The sequence below is a fragment of the Nicotiana tabacum genome, chromosome 21 (genome assembly GCF_000715075.1).
Source record: "Nicotiana tabacum cultivar K326 chromosome 21, ASM71507v2, whole genome shotgun sequence".
In the NCBI taxonomy this organism is placed as follows: Eukaryota; Viridiplantae; Streptophyta; class Magnoliopsida; order Solanales; family Solanaceae; genus Nicotiana; species Nicotiana tabacum.
Window position 1 is genome coordinate 77,713,196 of NC_134100.1, and position 18,246 is coordinate 77,731,441.

Here is an 18,246-nt window from a genome sequence, read left to right on the forward strand (position 1 = left end):
AAAAATCAAAAAATTAAAATAGAACTTGCAAATTAATTTGAAGTATTATTTATTATTCAATGAAAATATAAAACGAAAGTCTTCGGAGTTTGATCCTTACATATTGCCTATTGGTCTTATTAAATAATTTTTTGTAGCCACTTACTTTCAAATGTCAAATTTAAAATTTTAAAATTCAAATTTAAAATTTAAAACTTTAAACTTTAAAGTTTAATTCTAAGCCTTAAAAGTTTGCAAACACTTAAGTATCAATAACATTGAATAAGAAAAATAAAATATACTTTAAGAAAAAAAAAATTAACCCAGCCCGGTCCGGACCCGTTAAGCCCACTACCATCCTGGAACCCCAGCCCACTAACTAGCCCGGAACAATAACCGGACGGGCTATTTTTTTTCGTGTCCAGCCCGGACTAGTCCATCCGGTTAACACCTTTACCGTGAAGTCCCCGCAATAGTTGCGCCTTTGTGCCCAAAACACCACCAGAAATATGTACATTCACAATAAGTCCAAAAGTGTGGCATGAGTACGTAAATCAACGCATACTCAGTAAGTATCTGGCCTAACCCCGGACAAGTAGTGATGAGGGATCGACATCAATACTTACTAGTGGTCCAATATATCAAGTACAGTAGAAAGTAAACAAGTATGAAGCATGGTAATTAAAAAGTTAAAACAAATATATGTACATGATACAATAGTCATCTGAACAGTAAACACAAGTCCTCAAATATCGATCACTTCCTCAAATGGAGTATATAATATGGTCCCTACCAGATAGGTCATCACAACTCAAGTCAGGAAAACTCACGGATACAAGGCTTCTTGTCAAATATTACACACGGTTCTGCTGAGGCGAACGGCCCAATCCCATAAGAGTGTGGTACATAATACTGTCGAGGCGAACGATCCGATCCCATAAGAGTGTGGTACATAATCTTGCCAAGGCGAACGACTTGATCCAATAAGAGTGTGGTACATAATCCTGCCGAGATGAACGACCCGATCCCATATGAGTGTGATACATAATCCTACCAAGGCGAACAACCCGATCCTACTAGAATAAGAAGCTTTAACGGGTCCTTGACCCCCACTAACGAATATATATATGTGAGTTATGAAATTTAAGGAAACTTTTTGATGAATACGCACAACAAGGGAGAAATTCGTAAAGGAAGAATAATTTTCCGCCGCTAATCAAGTAGCTCGTCGAATATCTAAAAAGCGAGTACGATACTTTACGCGAGTCTAGTCTCATGATAAATGTAAATAAAAGCATTTAAACATGCAAGAAAGACTCAAATAGTATAATTTAAACATGGCGTGAGTCTAAGTCTACCCGGACATAATTAGAAATCCTAGCATATGCACGGACACTCGTCACCTCATATGTGTGTATCTCTCACAACATGTAGAACATAAGAATATATCACCTACGGGGTAAATTCCCCCTCAGAAGGTTAGACAGGATACTTATCTCGCTCTGAAATTCCATAACCGGCTCCAACGCCTCTCTAGCACCTCACACCAATGCCCATCGATCAGAAACTAGTCAAACAATCATGAAAACCAATAAAAATATACTCCAACATCATAATTAATTAATTTATAACACTTTCCAACTCCGCTCGAAAAGTCAACTAAGTCAACCCTCGGGCCCACATGCCCGAATGAAAAAAGAGTGAGCCAAATCCCGTACTCAACAAAGCATTCTGCCCTGCGATCATCGCACATGCGGCCAAATAATCGGACTTGCGACTCCGCACTTGCGAAAAACATCCATTGCAGGTGCGGTTCCTTCTAAGGCCAGCCAAACCTCCTTCTGTGAAAAATTTCTCGCTTTTGCAAGCCTACACTAGCCCTTCCCAACTCCACTTCTGCGGAGGATTTAATCGCGCATGCGGAAGCGCGCCTGTGGTTGAGCCTCCGCATCTGCGGAAGGCCATGCCTCTTCGCCTTTGGCTTCTGCATTCCACTGCCCGCATCTGCGAGCTCACAGGTGTGGTGGATTCCTTGCACCTGAAAATCCAGCCAGCCTCAATCACATCCGCTTCTACGACCCCTGGGCCGCATCTGCGGTCTCGCACCTACGGCCAAAACCTCGTAGGTGCGATTATACCAGAAACCTTAAGCTTCAGCAATTATGATTTGATTCCAATCTAATTCACAACCGAGGCCCCAGGGACCCCCATCCAGCCATAACAATGCATCCTAAAACATGATATGAACTTAGTCAAAGCCTCCAATCACGTCAAACAATATCACAATTTATGACTCGACGGCCAAAACCTTTATTTCAACTTTCAAACTTTATCGAACGCATCCGAATTATACTTAAATATCCTAGAATGATGCCAAACTTTACGTGCAAGTCATAAATCACAATATGTAATTCCAAGGCTAGGAATCCCTAACGTACATCGATAACACCAAAGTCCACTTCAAGTCCAACTTAGGAATTTTTAAATTTTTCAAAATGCCAACTTTTCACAATAAGCGCCGAAATGCTCCCGGGCGACCCGATACTCAACCCGAACATACGCCCAAGTCCAAAATCATTATACGAACCTATTTGAACCTTCAAATTCCGATTCTAGATCATTTACTCAAAAGTCAAACCCTCGTCAACTCTTCCAACTTAAAGCTTCCAAATTGAGAATTTCCTTCTGAATCAACTCTGAACTTCCCAGAATTCAATTTCGACCATACGTACAAGTCATAATACATAAAGTAAGTCTACTCAAGGCCTCAAACCGCCTAACGATGCGCTAGAGCTCGAAATGACCGGTCGGGTCGTTTAAAAAAGGTTAAAACGCGCCTACTAATTGCCTAGCATTTAAATTAGTTAAATTAGTTAAACAAATAAACTGACTTTTTGGATTTTTATTGTTGAAAAGATATGGAGAATCAATGATGGGTCAGTTCACTTGTATTGGACAAGCTGGCCTATTTTGGTTATCACATGGCCATTGGGCCAAATTATTTGGTACTAAGCTATTGGCATCTTTTGAAATTAAATGGCCATTGGGCCAATTGCTGGTTATTCTCTTTGGGCCTAGTATTTTGTTTTTCCTAGTATTTGCTCCCCATTGTAAGTCACATGAAAGATAAGGCCGAAGGCACAAACAAACAATCAACTATTGGTACTAAAATTAAATTAATTAATAATATTGGAATGACACAAACTAAAGACAAAAGTCAATTAAGAATCATATGGGCCCACAACCTTTGAAATTCTTCCCAACAAAGCACACTTGACATTTAGTTTCCACATTCAACTCTTAATTAACAAGTCCTATTTAATTCCTACATTTAAGTCCTAACTAACAAGGCAAATATGGATCTTCTTTCAACTACTTGACATTTAAGTGAATTGAAATTACGTCCTATCAATTTGTTAATTAACCTATAACCTAGCAAGAAACAATAAAATGAGAACGCCTAATCATTGAAGGCATCATTTTAACCTCACACTATGCTTAAACCAAAAACTAACCTCCATGAGCACAAATAAAATAATCCAAATTAAAAAAATAGAACATGAAAAATTGAAACGCGGCTTCGAACACTATTGAAGCGAGATGGCAGTAAAGAAGAGTGAACTTAAATGAAACAAAATATGCTTAAAACTTTCACACATTTGGACAGAACACAAAAGCCAATTTAGTTTAAAGCGTTGCTGAAAATAGTTCCATTTTTATTATTTGAACAGCTATATACGACAAGCATAACCACTTTTGTCTATGGATCGAAATTATTAAGCCGGCCGAGGATGGTCAGATTTGATAAGCACCAATATCCATGACTGAAAAAGATATAGCATGTACGTCTCTAAGATTTGAAACAATAACAGTTATTTAAAACCTCCACAACTTAGATTTCAAACATACGAACATCCATATTTGCATACATTAAGCTAAGGAATATCTCACACGGTGGAAGTAAACATTCAAAACATCATGATTCTCATTCATTTTTATCACAGCAGTCATATGGAGGTTAACAGAATACCTTGTTGTAGAATTTCGAGAAAGAAACAACAAGAAAATCTTTTGATATCAAAGCTACTTGGGACCAACAAGCAGAACCAGCAGTGAAAAGCAGCAGCAAATCAGCAGTAGCAGAACCCAAGAATACCCCAGAAAATCTAGCAAGAAGCACCGGAGGCTAGAAACTATGTAATTTCAGAAGTTAAAAAACAAGATCTTTTGTTTTCTCAAAGATTATGCACTCAGAAGATCACTCACAAAGATTTCATTTCTTCAACTTACTTTGATGTTTAGCAGAGGCCTTTTTACTTTTTTTAGTTGTGTCTTTCTTAGAGTGTAAAGGATGATCTCCAAATGTGTGAGAAATGAACTCTTAGGTAGGAAAAAAAAAACATCTTTTGGACAGATTTTGGTTTACCAAACGTCTGCCCAAAAAGACTAACTTTTTCTACCAAATACCTACCCAAAAGACTCACTTGTGTGTGCTAAAAGTATGTCCAAAGGTTGTCCAAAAGGGAAAGGACAGTCCAAACCAGCTAAAATGGCAAAAACATGGAGGAAAATGTATTTTCAACCACTCTAGTACTAAAAAGTAAGCTACTAGCATATCCTATTTCATGACTACACTAACTAAACTTCAGTTATGAACTAAAACAGTACCGAACCCCTTGATTTTGAACCAAATCAATTTCAAACAACTAAGAATTGTCAAAACAATAAATAAGACTTTCAAATGGAACTAATACTCAAACTAACTAGATTGAAATAATTTGATTTGTGCAAACTAACATGGAACTAACATGAAATAATTTGATTAGCTCATTTTTCTCATTCTCAACCACAGTCATCCCTACCTTTTTAGGCACACATTGCACTGGGCTTACCCAGTTGCTGTCAGAGATAGAAAAGATGATACCTGCATCGAGTCACTTAATTACTTCCTTCTTCATGACTTCTTTCATGGTGGGATTTAATGTCCTTTGCTGCTCAACACTGGGGCGGTGTCCATCTTCCAAAAAGATTTTATGCATGCAAAACGATGGACGTATTCCCTTGATGTACACAATTGTCCACCCTATAGCCTTTTTATGCTCGCGAAATACTCTGAGCAATTTTTCTTCTTGTACATTAGTCAAGCTGGATGAGATAATTACTAGCAATATTTCAGAGTTCCCCAAATAAGCATAGCGGTGATGCGCTGGAAGGGGCTTAAGTTCTAGCTTTGGAGCTTCTTCAATAGATGGCTTAGGAGGGGTCAGAGTGAAAAGCCTGTCCAACTCCTCAAATCTCCCAAACCCATGGATATAATTGTACGACATGTCAAGTACTTGCTCAATTTCGCCCATCATCTCATCTTCACTATCTTCTTCATCCCCAATCAAAGCTCGTTCAAGAGGATATATGGGGCTCATATAAGGCACCAATGATGTGGCATCGCTTTCCACCACAGAAATCATGGATAGCTCTTCATAGTGGGCTGGCAATCTGAAAGCTTTATACATATTGAATACCTACACTCGATCACCTACTCTCATCGTCATCTTTCCTTCGCATACATCAATAATAGCTCGCACCGTGGCTAAAATAGATGCCCCAAAATAAATGGGACTTCCTGATCAAGTTCGTAGTCTAAGATAATGAAATCAACAGGGAATATGAAAGACCCCACTTGAACTAACACATCTTCAATCACTCCTTCAGGATGAGCAAGGGAGCGATCAACCAATTGTAAGATTACTGTTGTTGGGGGCGGCTCACCGAAGCCCAACTGTCTGAACACAGATAGCGGCATCAACCCAAGATCACACAAAACTCTCCTGACTGCATGCTTACCAATGGAGATTTGGATAGTGAAACTACCAGGATCCTTCAATTTCTGAGGTAGCTTGCTTTGGATTCTTAAGCTACATTCCTCGGTAAGTGCCACAGTCTCGAATTCGATCAACCTCCTTTTATTTGCCAGTATGTCCTTGATGTATTTTGCATATTTGGGCACTTCTTGCAGAATGTCTACCAGTGGAATATTGATTTGCACTTGCTTCAAAATATCAAGAAACTTTTTATAGGCAGCATTATCCTTCACTTTCCGCAATCTTTGAGGGAATGGGGGTGGTGGCCTCGCAGCTAATGGTGGGGGTTCCTTAGCCACTGCCTCTTCAGCTGGCTTCTCTAACTCCTTTAATTTTTCTGATTGTGACTCTATAGTGTCCGGCTTCTCATTAAAAATCACATATTTTCTCCTTTTCGACTGGACTTCTTCTAATTGTCTCCCATTCCTCAATGACACATCATTAATAGATGATTTAGGATTAGCCTCAGTGTCTCTTGGAAGAGCTCCAACTAGTCGAGTATTTTGGGCACTGGCAAGTTGTCCCAATTGTCGCTCCAAATTTCTCATTGCTGCTACTTGGGCCTGCTGGTCAGCCATCACTCTTTTCATCATCTCTGTTGTTTGGGCCTGCTGGTCAGCCATAACTTCCTTCATCATTTCCTCAAGGTGACTTGTCGAGTTTGTATATTGTTCAGCCTGAGGTGGTCTATATTGTTGTTGAGGTACTTGTGGCCGGTATTGATTCTGAGCACCTTGGTTTCCACCCAAGAGAAATTTGGGTGGTTCCTCCAACTGTGATTGTAAGTGTTCCCATACTGGTTTGCCTGGCCTCTATTTGTATTACCCATAAAATAGACAGACTCAGGATTAACTGGGCATAAGTCACCCGTATGACCCTCTCCACATACTTCATAAGATAATTACACATGTTGCACTGGCTGAGCTTGTTGCTTGATAATAACCAAGGTCATCTGATTGACTTGGTTGGTCAATGTGGAAATCTGTGTTGATAATGCAGAAATGACATCTAGCTCGAGAACCCCTACAGATTTTGCACAACGTGTCTGCCCATCTCTCCTTGCCAATCAGGATTGATTTTGGAGAATTTGTTCAATAACGCATATATCTCATCAAAGCTTTTCTCCAACACTTGACCTCTAGCTGCAGTATCTACCATAATTTTTTTCTTATGATGTAGCCCTTCTATGAAAGTGTGAGCTAACACTTCGTTTGTCTGATTATGATAACGACAGTCTCTGAGCAGCCCCTTGAACCTTTCAGTATAAAGACTCCCCAACTTTCTGTTTGAAGGCGATTATCTCACTTCTAATCTTTGCAGTTTTGCCTGAAGGGAAGAACCTTGCCAAATATTTCCTTGCTCGATCATTCCATGATGTAATAGAATTAGTCGATTCTGCCTTCAGCCATCGCTTTGCTTTACCCAACAAAGAGAACGGGAAAAGTATAAGCCTCACATAGTCTGGAGTGACCTTGTTAGTGATGTAAGTATCACTAATCTCCAATAAATTCAGGATATGCTGTTGTGGATCCTCGTGTGGAAGACCCATAAACTGCTCATTCGTATGAAGTAACTAGATCATGCTTTGTTTCAGCTCAAAATGCCCAGTGATTCTAGGCTTCACAATGCTGGAGGTGAAATTAGCAATGTTGGGCATTGCCACCTCATGAACAGCCATATGTTGCTCCTCTACCATGTTCACAGGAAATTGAACAAGTGCCTGAAGATTATTTGTGTCCCTTGCTTCCCTCAACCTCCTATGAAATGTTCTCTCAAGTTCGAGGTCAAAGCCTTGAAGTCTATCCTTGATTCTGACCCTTTGCATTCAATCAAGGTTCCTAAGAGTAGAGCAACAATTAAGTAACGTTAGATTTGATGAAATAAACAATTAAAGCAAAAACTAGAAAGTATTCAATATTCAAGTCCTCGGCAACGGCACCAAAAACTTGTTTCTCCCTAACACACACGCAAGTATACGTGGTCGTACAAGTAATAAAATAATAAGTTGAGTGTCGAACCCACAAAGACTTGTATTAACTACCCACTAAATTCACCAAGATTGTTATTTAGTTGAGTCAATTCGAGTTCAAATGTGTGATTATACTAAACAATAATTATAACTAGTAACTAAATTATCAAGCAGCAAAATAGTGGTTGTGTATTTAGTAGAGACAAATATTCCAGGGTTGTGATCGATTCACCAATCTTATTGTGTTTTAGTTAACTCTCCCTTTCATACAATTCACTCATGGTTGCTAATTAATCGAACAATTGCTCTCATAGCCTTCTCCCAAAGTACTACTCGCCTATTCAAAATAGATTAACGCTTATATTCCTATGAAATCAATCGATTAAGAACGCATTAAGATTATGATATTTAATTAAGCATGGTGACTAGGTATATTCCTATCCTAACCACAAATCCTCCCCCTCCCCATCAGAGTTAAGATCGTGCTCTCTTCAATTCTTCTCTAATCTAAACACGGCTTTCCCAAGCATAGCATATATAGTAAATAGAACGTAACTATTGGCCAGACAATTAAGCAATTAATCACAGAATTGAAGAAACAACCATATATTGATGAATTGTAATCAAGGTTAAGTCAACGTTAAAAAATAATATTCATGGCTAAATCACAACCCTAGAACTATGGATTTTAGCCACTCATGATAATATCAAACAATTTTCTAAGTGTTGGATAATTGAAAATACGAAGAAATTATGAAGAAAACTGAGATCTCCTAGCTCTCAGATGTTCCTCGTGGGTATTCCATTTACAAAGCGGCATCCCCCTCTCTAAAAATAAGCTTAGTCTTGATTTTATACGCATTGGGTAGGTCTAGGGCCGAAATAATCTTGCCCCGGGAAAACTTGGATAACTTTCCCATCACCAGCGTCCAGCCCAGCGCCCCACACTGGCCCTGGACCTGGCTTATTAAAGTTTCTATCACTGGCGCCACAGGTGGCGTGGAGCGCTTCCTATGGCGCTGAAAATCCATTTTTTCCGTTTTCCTCCGTTTGGGCTCTAATCTTGCATCTTTAGCCCCCAATTGCTTCCGGATGATTCCTATACATAAAAACACCCCAAATTAATATACATCAACACATTTTACATCCGAAATCCACGAAACATGAGTAAAACATGAGACGATATACATATAAATATATATACTTCAATCTAAACATCATGGAGTTCTTGTAAGAATGAAAGTTGGTGTTGTGTATACTATTCTCTTGATTGGTTTAACTCTTTATGTTTATCCTCAAATTACTCATGGGTAAGGTGGAATGGTAGGCACTAAGTAGGCTTGCTTGACTGGGGCAACTCAGTCGAGCACATGTCCTGCTTCATAAGGTCGGGGCGTGACAATGGCAGCCAATGATGTCAATATCATACACAACATTGAGAGGCACGGACATGATTCAATCAGTGATAACAAAGTGGATGAGACAAACCCGGTTCAAGGTGGCCAATATCTTCGGCACGTGCGGGAATTGACTCTCGATGATGCGAAGGAGGAACATGTCGTGGAAACTATTAAAATCATGAGAGAACAGTAGAAAGCAATCATGAAACACCTCTTAAGGAAGGATCGAGTGATGAATGAGTTAAAACAAGCATTGTCAGGTGCCTTCAATAACATGAACGGAAGGGGCCCAATTCCTCCAAGTATCCCTGCAAACCAAACAGCTCATAGGGTCGATAACAATACACCAAGAGGCAAAGTCGGTTTCGACAAAGCCAGAGGGACTAGTAGTGGATCTGGGAATAACAACATGAATATACATTCAAAACGAAGATCATGAGGTTTATGAGTTAAATGAATGAACGAATGGATCAAAATGCGAAGGAGTTTCACGCTCGGATGGATCAGATTCTAGGTGCACCGCTAGTAATAAAGGCCTATATTCAAGAAAATACACACAATTGCCATTTAAGTCAAGCGCAAACACCAGAGTTAATTCCAAAGAGGTTTAGGATGCAAAACATACCAAAATATGATGGTACTTAGGATCCACATGAGCACATCTCAACCTACACCACGACTGTGAAAGGGAATGATTTAGCTCAACATGAGATCAAGTCGATTTTTCTGAAGAAGTTTGATGAAACCCTCACAAAGTATAATGATCCGACCGGTCGTTTTACTTTCTAGATCACTGTTACCTTAGTTAAGACTCCCCATATGTGCATGTACTATTTTATGATTTACGAGGATGGTTGGTTTAGGTTTGGAAGGGTTCAGGTTGAAATCAGAACACTTAGTTCCTTGATAGTGGCCTTTGATGGCTAAGTTTGACTTGAGTAAATATTTTGAATAACTGACCTTGGAACTGGGATTTGATGGTTCCAATAGATTTTTTTGATGATTTTAGACTTGGGCGTGTGTTCGGATCAGGTTTCAGGTGATCCTAGAACATTTCAGCGCTTAATGTTGGAAGGTGGTTCATTGAAGGTTTTCTTGTTCTTTAAATATAGTTTGGAGTAGACTTTGGTGTTATCGAGGTCCATTTGGTATTCCAAGCTCGGTAATAGTTCTGTATGGTGATTTATGACTTGTACAAAATGAATTGGAGTGATACCGAGTAGTCTAAGTATGATTCAGCACGTTCGGAGCTGGTTGAAAAGTTTGAAGTTCATAAGTTGATTCAATTTGGTTTTGGGTTGCAATTCTTAGATTAGATGTTGTTTTATGTGTTCTGAGGGTTCGAGCGGGTCAGTATTATGGTTATAGACTTGTTGGTGCATTTGGACGGGGTCCCGGGAGGCTCAAGTGCATTTCAGAATGCTCGGAGCTAAGTCCAAAACTGCTGGTGTACTGGTTCTCGTTTCCTTCCTCACGAACGCGGAAGAACCCTCACGTTCGTGATGAAGGATTTGGGGGCTAGGTGATTTTTCTCTTCGCATTCGCGAAGCTTCAGGACTTGTGGCCTTCGTGTTCACGATGTCCTGGTCGCGTTCGCGTAGAAGGGATTATAGGGCCAGGGGTGTGTGGGTCACTGCTCTTCACGTTCGCGAAGGGTGGGTCGCGTTCGCGATGCTTGGGTTGGTCAAGACTTCGTGATCGCGAGGACCCTGTCGCATTCGAGAAGGAGAGTTTCAGAGGCTTGGGCAGTTTTGCCTTCGCGATCGCGAGGGCTTGTCCGTGATCGTGAAGAAGGCAGATCTAGGCAGTGACTTAATAAAAATCGGGATTTTGGCCATTTTGTTCATTTCTTGGCCGATTTTGGAGCTTTTTAGAGAGGGATATTCACCTAACATCTTGAGGTAAGTGTATTTTACACAATGTGAGTTTAATATCTAGATTATGGGTAGATCTTAACATTGAAATTGTAGAAAGTTAAGTATTTTGTTGAAAAACTTAGGTTTTGATAAATAAAAAAAGGGATTAGACCATGAAAATAGTTATGGAATTAAGTAGAAATTGTATATTTGTGTTCGTGAGGCAGTGAGTAACAACTATTTACAAATATTTTTGGAATCCGGGCATGTGAGCCTGGGGTGAATTTTAGGATTTTTCCAAATTGGATTGGTAATCACTCTAATAGTTAAATTATAAACTTTTGAGCAATTATTGATTAGTTTGTACAACCTTTGGCTAGTTTCGGATTGTTCGGCACCGACTTGAGGCTTTTAGAGTGATTTGTGGACCGGAAAGTGGACTTGGGAACGAGGTAAGTCTCTTGCCTAACCTTGTAAGAGGGAATTAACCCCATAGGTATTTAAATTATTATTTGCTACTAATTGTGGATGCTACATATGCACGAAATGATGAGAGTCCGTGCGTAGCTAAAATTCATATTATATACGGGTAGACATAGGCCTTTATTATGCTATTACTTGCACTCTTTGAACTCAATTCGCTAGTTTAATTGCTTGAATTAATAAGTAAAAGTTGGTTAAAGATTGTGTTAAATCAAGCTTCATTACTTAGAGATTTGGCGGAATGTTTAGTCATTGATGGAAATTTATATTCTTTTATGGGCTTACCTTGAAGCTATAAATACTTAATTCGTAATCCAAAACGTTTCCCTATTCATGTGGAACGGGCCGAACACCTCGACAATATTTATATATATTATGGGATGCATCCATGGATCGGGCCGTACGACCTCCGTAGTGTATGTATACGATTATTATGGATCGGGTCGTACGACCTCAGCATAACTCATGCGTGTTGTCACTCGGAGTCCAATTATACTTTATATGTATTTCATGACTTGAGAATTTATAAATACATATTGGCCCCTTACTTGTTGAGATTAGCATGTGATATTTGAGGACTTCTAATTTTTATTTCGTTAAGGGGTCATTTAATTATTGCCTCTTATTCCATTATTGATGTTGCATTTCATGGCTTTTACATATTCTTATACATTATGTATAGTTCCCACTAGTTAGCGTCGATGTCGAACCCTCGTCACTACTTCTTCTAGGCTAGACTGGATACTTGCTGAGTACACCTTATTTACGTACTCATGCTACACTTCTGCACATGGCCTGCAGATTCTGAGGCAGGTGCATCTGGAGTTCGTCCGAGCATGCATCCGTATTACCCGGTGGCATAGTGGTGAGCTGCTTCTCATGCTCCGTTCTGCAGCACCCAGATCCTTCTCTTGTTATGTTTTATCATTCCTATCTATTCTGTTTCAGACAACAGTTCTTAGAGAGTTTTGTATATTCTAATAGATATTTGTGCACTTGTGACACCGGGTTTTAGGGAGTTCTAGTATACACTTATGGGTTTTGATTATTTAATTTACTATCTTACTTTCACGTTAAGTTTATGCTTACATTACTACGCTCACTTACTATTTGTTTCCTTACTAAATAAAAAATCAAAGACTTTGAAAATATTAAAAATAAGCAATTAAATGGGTAGTTCACGCGTTGGTTTTCCTAGCGGTGACGTTGGAAATTGGGCGCCATCACGACCTATAGTGAAAATTGGGTCGTGACACAAAGGGGGTTGTCATGGTATTCTCTCTTACCCCAACATTCAATTAACTCTTTTGATATGCTCATTAAGGCCCTTATTAGGTTTCAGCTATCACCAGTAAAGGGTCGTACGAGTTGGAGAACCAAGACAGAGTCAAATTACCTAGCAATTGGAACGTGACTCACTTCATAAGGTATTATTGCATATGAAGCCTACCAATATTGAAAATATGTGATGCACTCTTTTTTCTTTCGACCAGTTTTTTCCCAATCGGATTTTTCTAGCAAGGTTTTTGACAAGGCAGCGACGGAAAGTATACTATGAAGAGAACGCCATCGGCAAAAAAAGACCTTAAAATATCAAGGAACTAAAACTTTCACATCAATGGTAAACAGCTATGTGGATTGTTAAAAATCTTTGACTCAGTGGCAAACCTTGTTTTCTATTATTTAAAAAGGATTATTTAATAATTCACAAGTTGTTTCCACCAGTGAAGTATGAATCTGGGCACAAGACTTCCAGTGCTCTAATTCCATTCTTCGCATTCAAACACTAGGGAGAGGGAAATAATATCTGATATGGCAGTAGAAATGCCACAAAATTGGGACTACGAGAACCAGAATCAATGTTTCATCAGGACCGGGGACTGCATGATCAGCCATGTAGAAATAAGTTATACAGGTTAGCCACATGTATTGGTAGTTTTATTTACTTTAGCAAATGAATGCTTATGTACTTATAAAGATAGAAGGAATAAAATAAAGTTTCTTTTATTTTTATCTTATTTTTTGTCCAAATAATGAGTTAATTTTATCGTTTTAAAGTTAACTAAAACTTTAAATGCTTGTGGCGTAATAAACAGGAGACGTCCTCTTCAAGAGCACCATAAACATAAGGCCCATCTTTTTATGAAACCCTCATAGTAAAGGGTAGATTCCGGAAGAGTTTATGCCCGCAATTAAAAGCTATCGAATGAAAATATACCTGAAGCTTTAATTGATTAAATATAAAAGGAATATTTTTGTATAACACTTAAGCAAAAAATTATTTATTTATCAAGTGCAAAACTTAATGAAAGGTTTGGCATATTTACAATGTAAGAAAATAAAAGAACTTATGCATCATTGCCAGCAGGACCCGAAGGGAGAGATGGATCTATGTTTCCCCAGGTAGAAGAAGGCGGATCTACTGTTAGTTATGAGGCATTTATCTTCTTCAATCTCCCCTTCGATTCTCGAATACTCAGAACCAATGCTCATGGAGTCCGATGCAGAGGTCCGGGTAGGAAGATTTTCACGATTAGACAATTCCAGTTCTCGGGCCTGGGCAATACAATCGTCTATGATGGAGATGCCCACTTTGGCCTCCTCCAAAGTCTTCCTCTGCATATGATATATAATATAGGCTTTCTCGAATACAAGTGAATCTTCTTGATATTGGGGTTGAGTTTGGAGTTTATCCATTTCGGCCTGAAGACCGTCTTTTTCAGATCTCATGGCACTGAGGCAAGAGTCAAGCTCAATAGTTGTAGATAAGTGGATCCGGTTTTTCTCCATGACCCTCTTATACCTCTCTTCCATTTTGGCTCTTTTCTCTTCAACAACACTAGCCTCTTTGATCTTTGAGTGTTAGTCTGCCTTCAAATTGTTGATTTGATCCTCGAAGGTAGACTCACGCTGGGCAGCGGCAAGTACAATGTCATGAAGCTCGGCCACTTAGCCTTAGCCTCTTGAAACTTTTCGTGTAATTGAGCAGCTTATTGGTTGTGGGCCATTTTATCATGTTCGCTTTGCTGCAACTGAGCCTTGAGCTAGACCATCTCAGCAGTTTTTGCCTCCAACACCGGGAGGCGCGCAGCAAGTTGGCTCCTTTCGACCAAAAGTTGATCCCCTTTGGAAGCAAGTCCTTACTTATCAAGGATCAACTTTTGTAGGCCTTCAGAAGCAACAAAGTTGGCCTGTAAAAAAGAATATTAAAGTTAGGATTTTCGCTGCAACATGTAAGTAAAAAAAGAAGATATGAGGAAGCAAGTACGGTACCTGCGTCGCGCTATGCATGGCATTGTTTATCAAGAACTCTCCAGAAAGGGAACGCATTTTCTTCCAATCTTTCTTCGAAGCCAATGGCTTTAGTTAATTCGGAAGCTCCACCGGCTTAGACAAAATATGGTATTCTTTCGAAATCAAAAGAGTGGCACTTCTTCTCCCTCGAGGATCTGGGGAAGGGGTTGAATAATCATGCCTCAAATTCCCATGGTCGGGAGACCGAGGAGGAGAGGTGTCACTTTCTGGTTCACATGGTATCGGTGGAGGAGATGTAGGTGTTGCTGGTAGCGAAGGAGCAACTGGTATCGATAGGCATGAACCCATCGGTGTGGAAGGTGAAGAGGTATTAGTGGAAGAAGAAGTGTTGATGGTTATTTCCTCAGTGGTCGGAGGCATAAGAGGCCCAGGGTCCGAACTCCTTCGACTAGAAACATCAATGGGGGCTGGGAAGAGAGAATGAGCAATCTCTACCACGTCCATCTCACCCAAAAGTGCATGGGTTTCCGCCAGTGTTGGATTTTGAAGCTCCTCCAGTTGAGCATCCAATTGAGATGATGAAGATCTTTTTCTCCTTAGAAGGGAAACCTCTCCATCACTGGCTTCTCCTTCATCATCGAGGACCACTGTGACTGTGGGAGGCTCGATCATTGTTTTCTTTATTCTCTTCTCCTGAGTCCCAGCTGAGGAAGAGCATCTTCGTTTTATTTTCTTGCTCTCGGACTGGGGACTCTGAGAGGAGGTGCCCTCACCGGTAGCTCGGGGCAGATCCACGAGCTCTGTTCCGGGAAAGGGCATTTTCCACACCCTCCTGGACTCCTCGAGGTCAACTAAGGAGTCAACCTCGGGACATACAATTGAGCCCCTAGGAAGCCCTACAAAAGCGAAAATAGAGTACACTTTATTCACGAAATTACTTGTGCCCGTACAAGAATAAAGAAAAAGGACTATGCTTACCATGGGTTTTGGCTTTTCACCCGTATTTGAGGGGCATTTCCTTCTACCTGCGGGATTCTGGAGTGGTGATTTCCAAAAAAATTTGAACCTACTGATCGAAGCCTTGAACCCATGGTGGTTCCCATCGAATAGTTGAAATAAAAGAAACAAGAAACTCAGCAACAATGGAAAATAATATTTTCAAGAAGGAAGGAAGTGAGTGATCGAGAACTTACGAAAGCGATTCCACGACTCGTTAAAAGTTAGAGTCGTGGCCGGGATAATATCCCTAGTAGAAAAGACGACGAATTATTCCATCCATCCGCAATCGTTGTCATTGTCTACACTGGTGAGGAGAGCATGGTGGCCATGCTTGCTAAAGTTTATTACTCCCCCACAAAAGATTTTGGGGGAGTAAAGGTTCATTATGTGTGCAAAGATTAGGGTTTTTTCGGTCTCAGTGCACAGTTGGTGAAGGCAGGCCACCATTCGCCATATAGATGGGCTTACTTGTGCTAAGTAGACCTGATATCAATGGAAAAACTCTAAAATTATAGGATCGAGCCCTTCACTCGACCCAATAGACTCAAGGTAGAGGAATATATATATATATATATATACCCTCTTTGGAGAAGGTAACCCGCTCTATCATATTCGGGGCGAGGATTTTAAGATTGGGGCAGTTGCAGTCCTCCTTCATAGTTGGGATACTAGAAGGGCAAATGGAGGAGGGATACATGCCAACTACCCAAGTTCGTGAAGATGCAGATGGATGTTTCTCTTGAAAGTCATTCGCGGTGCTGAAATGATGTGGTATGATGGTGCTAACAGAGGGAGGATGTGAATTGACATCAACCTCTTTATCTTTGTTTTTCTTTGGGCCTCCACCGAAGAGAAGACCAGTATTTTCGAAGAAAGTAGTGTTAGAAGTCGTGGTAATAAAAGGTTAGTAAAAATTTTTCTAAGAGAAGTGAAGGTTGTGAAAAGTTTTTTAAGCAAATGCAGTGAAGAAGAAAGACTTACAAAAATTATGAAAGTGGAGAAGTAAAACTTATGAGTAGAAGAGAAGTTATAGACGACAAAAAACGTGATCATGATTACCTCAAAAATCGGCGAAAATATTTGCTGAATCGTGGGGCAACACGTGTTCGGGTTATTAAATATGAGAAGACGTGTATCCTTTCAAATATTAGAGATTATTCAGGAACTTTTTCTCCAAGTAAAGAATCTTCACCTACTTTTCGGTAACACTAAGTTGCATCACTGGAAGGTAGGAGGACTATCTGATGACACGTGGAACCGAAGATAGACTGAGGGCGAGCCAGGAAATAACTAATGCAGAATGCGACATATGTGATTGGTACCGAAGGGAATACAGTCGGTGATTGAAGTTCAAATATTTTCTATTAGATAGCATTCAATGAGGGAATATTCACTAGTATTAAAATAGCAACCGTTGCAAAGAATATTTGCATTCATAGTCTGCCGTTACACGTCCATCAATGATTCTTTTATTATCATTTAAAAGGAGTTTGATTCTAGGATCTTGTTTTTCTAGGAAAAACGATAAATAACGGGCTCAGTAGCCATTGTAAGGGAGAGAAACATTCTATACGAAAAAGGCTATATTCTATTAATTTCCTCTAAAATTAACAACTTTCTTTCAGTTTGTTGTTATTTCTATTTGTTCCCTCGGAAATGCTGGGCTCAGAGGTAGGCTTGTCATCTCCGTCAATTAAATCTCAATTTTAATTTTATCTCTTTATTATTTTTGGATCAAATCGATTTGCTTATTTATAAACAATATAACAAATTTAACTGTACCGCTTTGCGGGTAAACAACCTCTCTCTTTAAATTCAACATAATTTCTAGATAAGTTTCGATATGTTCATCTATTCTAAAGCAGTGACAATCATTAGAAAGTTTCGAAACTTTAAATTCAAATTCGAGTTTTTTAAAAGTATTACTTGTTTGAATTAAGTTTTATTTGCAAACGATTAAGAAATATCCTTTGGAGTTTATATCTCAGTTTTGAAGGTGTTTGGTGATGATTAAAGTTGATTTTGACTGAATTTTCAGATTAAAACTCGAAGAGAAATAAAAATACATGACATACAAAACACATACAACTTACATATTATATGTAAGTTATATGCAAATGTATGAAAAGTGTATGATATTGATGGAGTGGCATGCAAACTGTACTTGATTATACGTTTGAAGATGTATCAAAATTTGTATCAAAGTTGTATGAAAAATATATATACTTATAAAAATTATATAAAAGTTGTACAATATAGTATAAAGACATGCAAACTGTATTTGGTAGTGAGCTGATATTGGAGGACGTACTAAATTTATATGAATATTATATGAAAGAAGTATGAAAGTTGTATCCTTTTTCTTCCAAGATTCAATTTTGACTATTGCTTTTAAATTTATTTTGTGTTGTTGTGTTTCGAAAATATATCTGATTTCCTTTTCAATG

At 39.1% G+C, this 18,246-nt stretch overlaps 1 protein-coding gene and 1 long non-coding RNA gene across 2 annotated transcripts; both read right to left on the bottom strand.

Moving 5' to 3' along the window:
* Positions 1-637: 637 nt before the first annotated feature.
* LOC107778939 (uncharacterized) lies at positions 638-4,703 on the bottom strand. Its single transcript, XR_001646504.2, has 2 exons — positions 4,010-4,703; positions 638-983 (listed from the first exon to the last, which is right to left on the bottom strand). It is a non-coding gene; the product is annotated as an uncharacterized LOC107778939 (long non-coding RNA).
* Positions 4,704-5,566: 863 nt separating this feature from the next.
* Positions 5,567-7,386, bottom strand: LOC107778937 (uncharacterized). The gene is made up of 3 exons (XM_016599263.1): positions 7,143-7,386; positions 6,743-6,819; positions 5,567-6,649 (listed from the first exon to the last, which is right to left on the bottom strand). The coding sequence occupies exons 1-3, from the start codon at positions 7,384-7,386 to the stop codon at positions 5,567-5,569; spliced, it is 1,404 nt and encodes a 467-aa protein (XP_016454749.1).
* Between the last annotated feature and the right edge of the window lie 10,860 nt (positions 7,387-18,246).

Coding starts and splice junctions, on each gene's coding strand:
- LOC107778937 (XM_016599263.1), bottom strand. CDS start 7,386: ATGGGTCTTCCACACGAGGATCCACAACAGCATATCCTGAATTTATTG. Junction 6,820..7,142: donor CAAAACTGCAAAGATTAGAA/GTGAGATAATCG, acceptor TTATCAACACAG/ATTTCCACATTGACCAACCA. Junction 6,650..6,742: donor GCTCAGCCAGTGCAACATGT/GTAATTATCTTA, acceptor TAATACAAATAG/AGGCCAGGCAAACCAGTATG.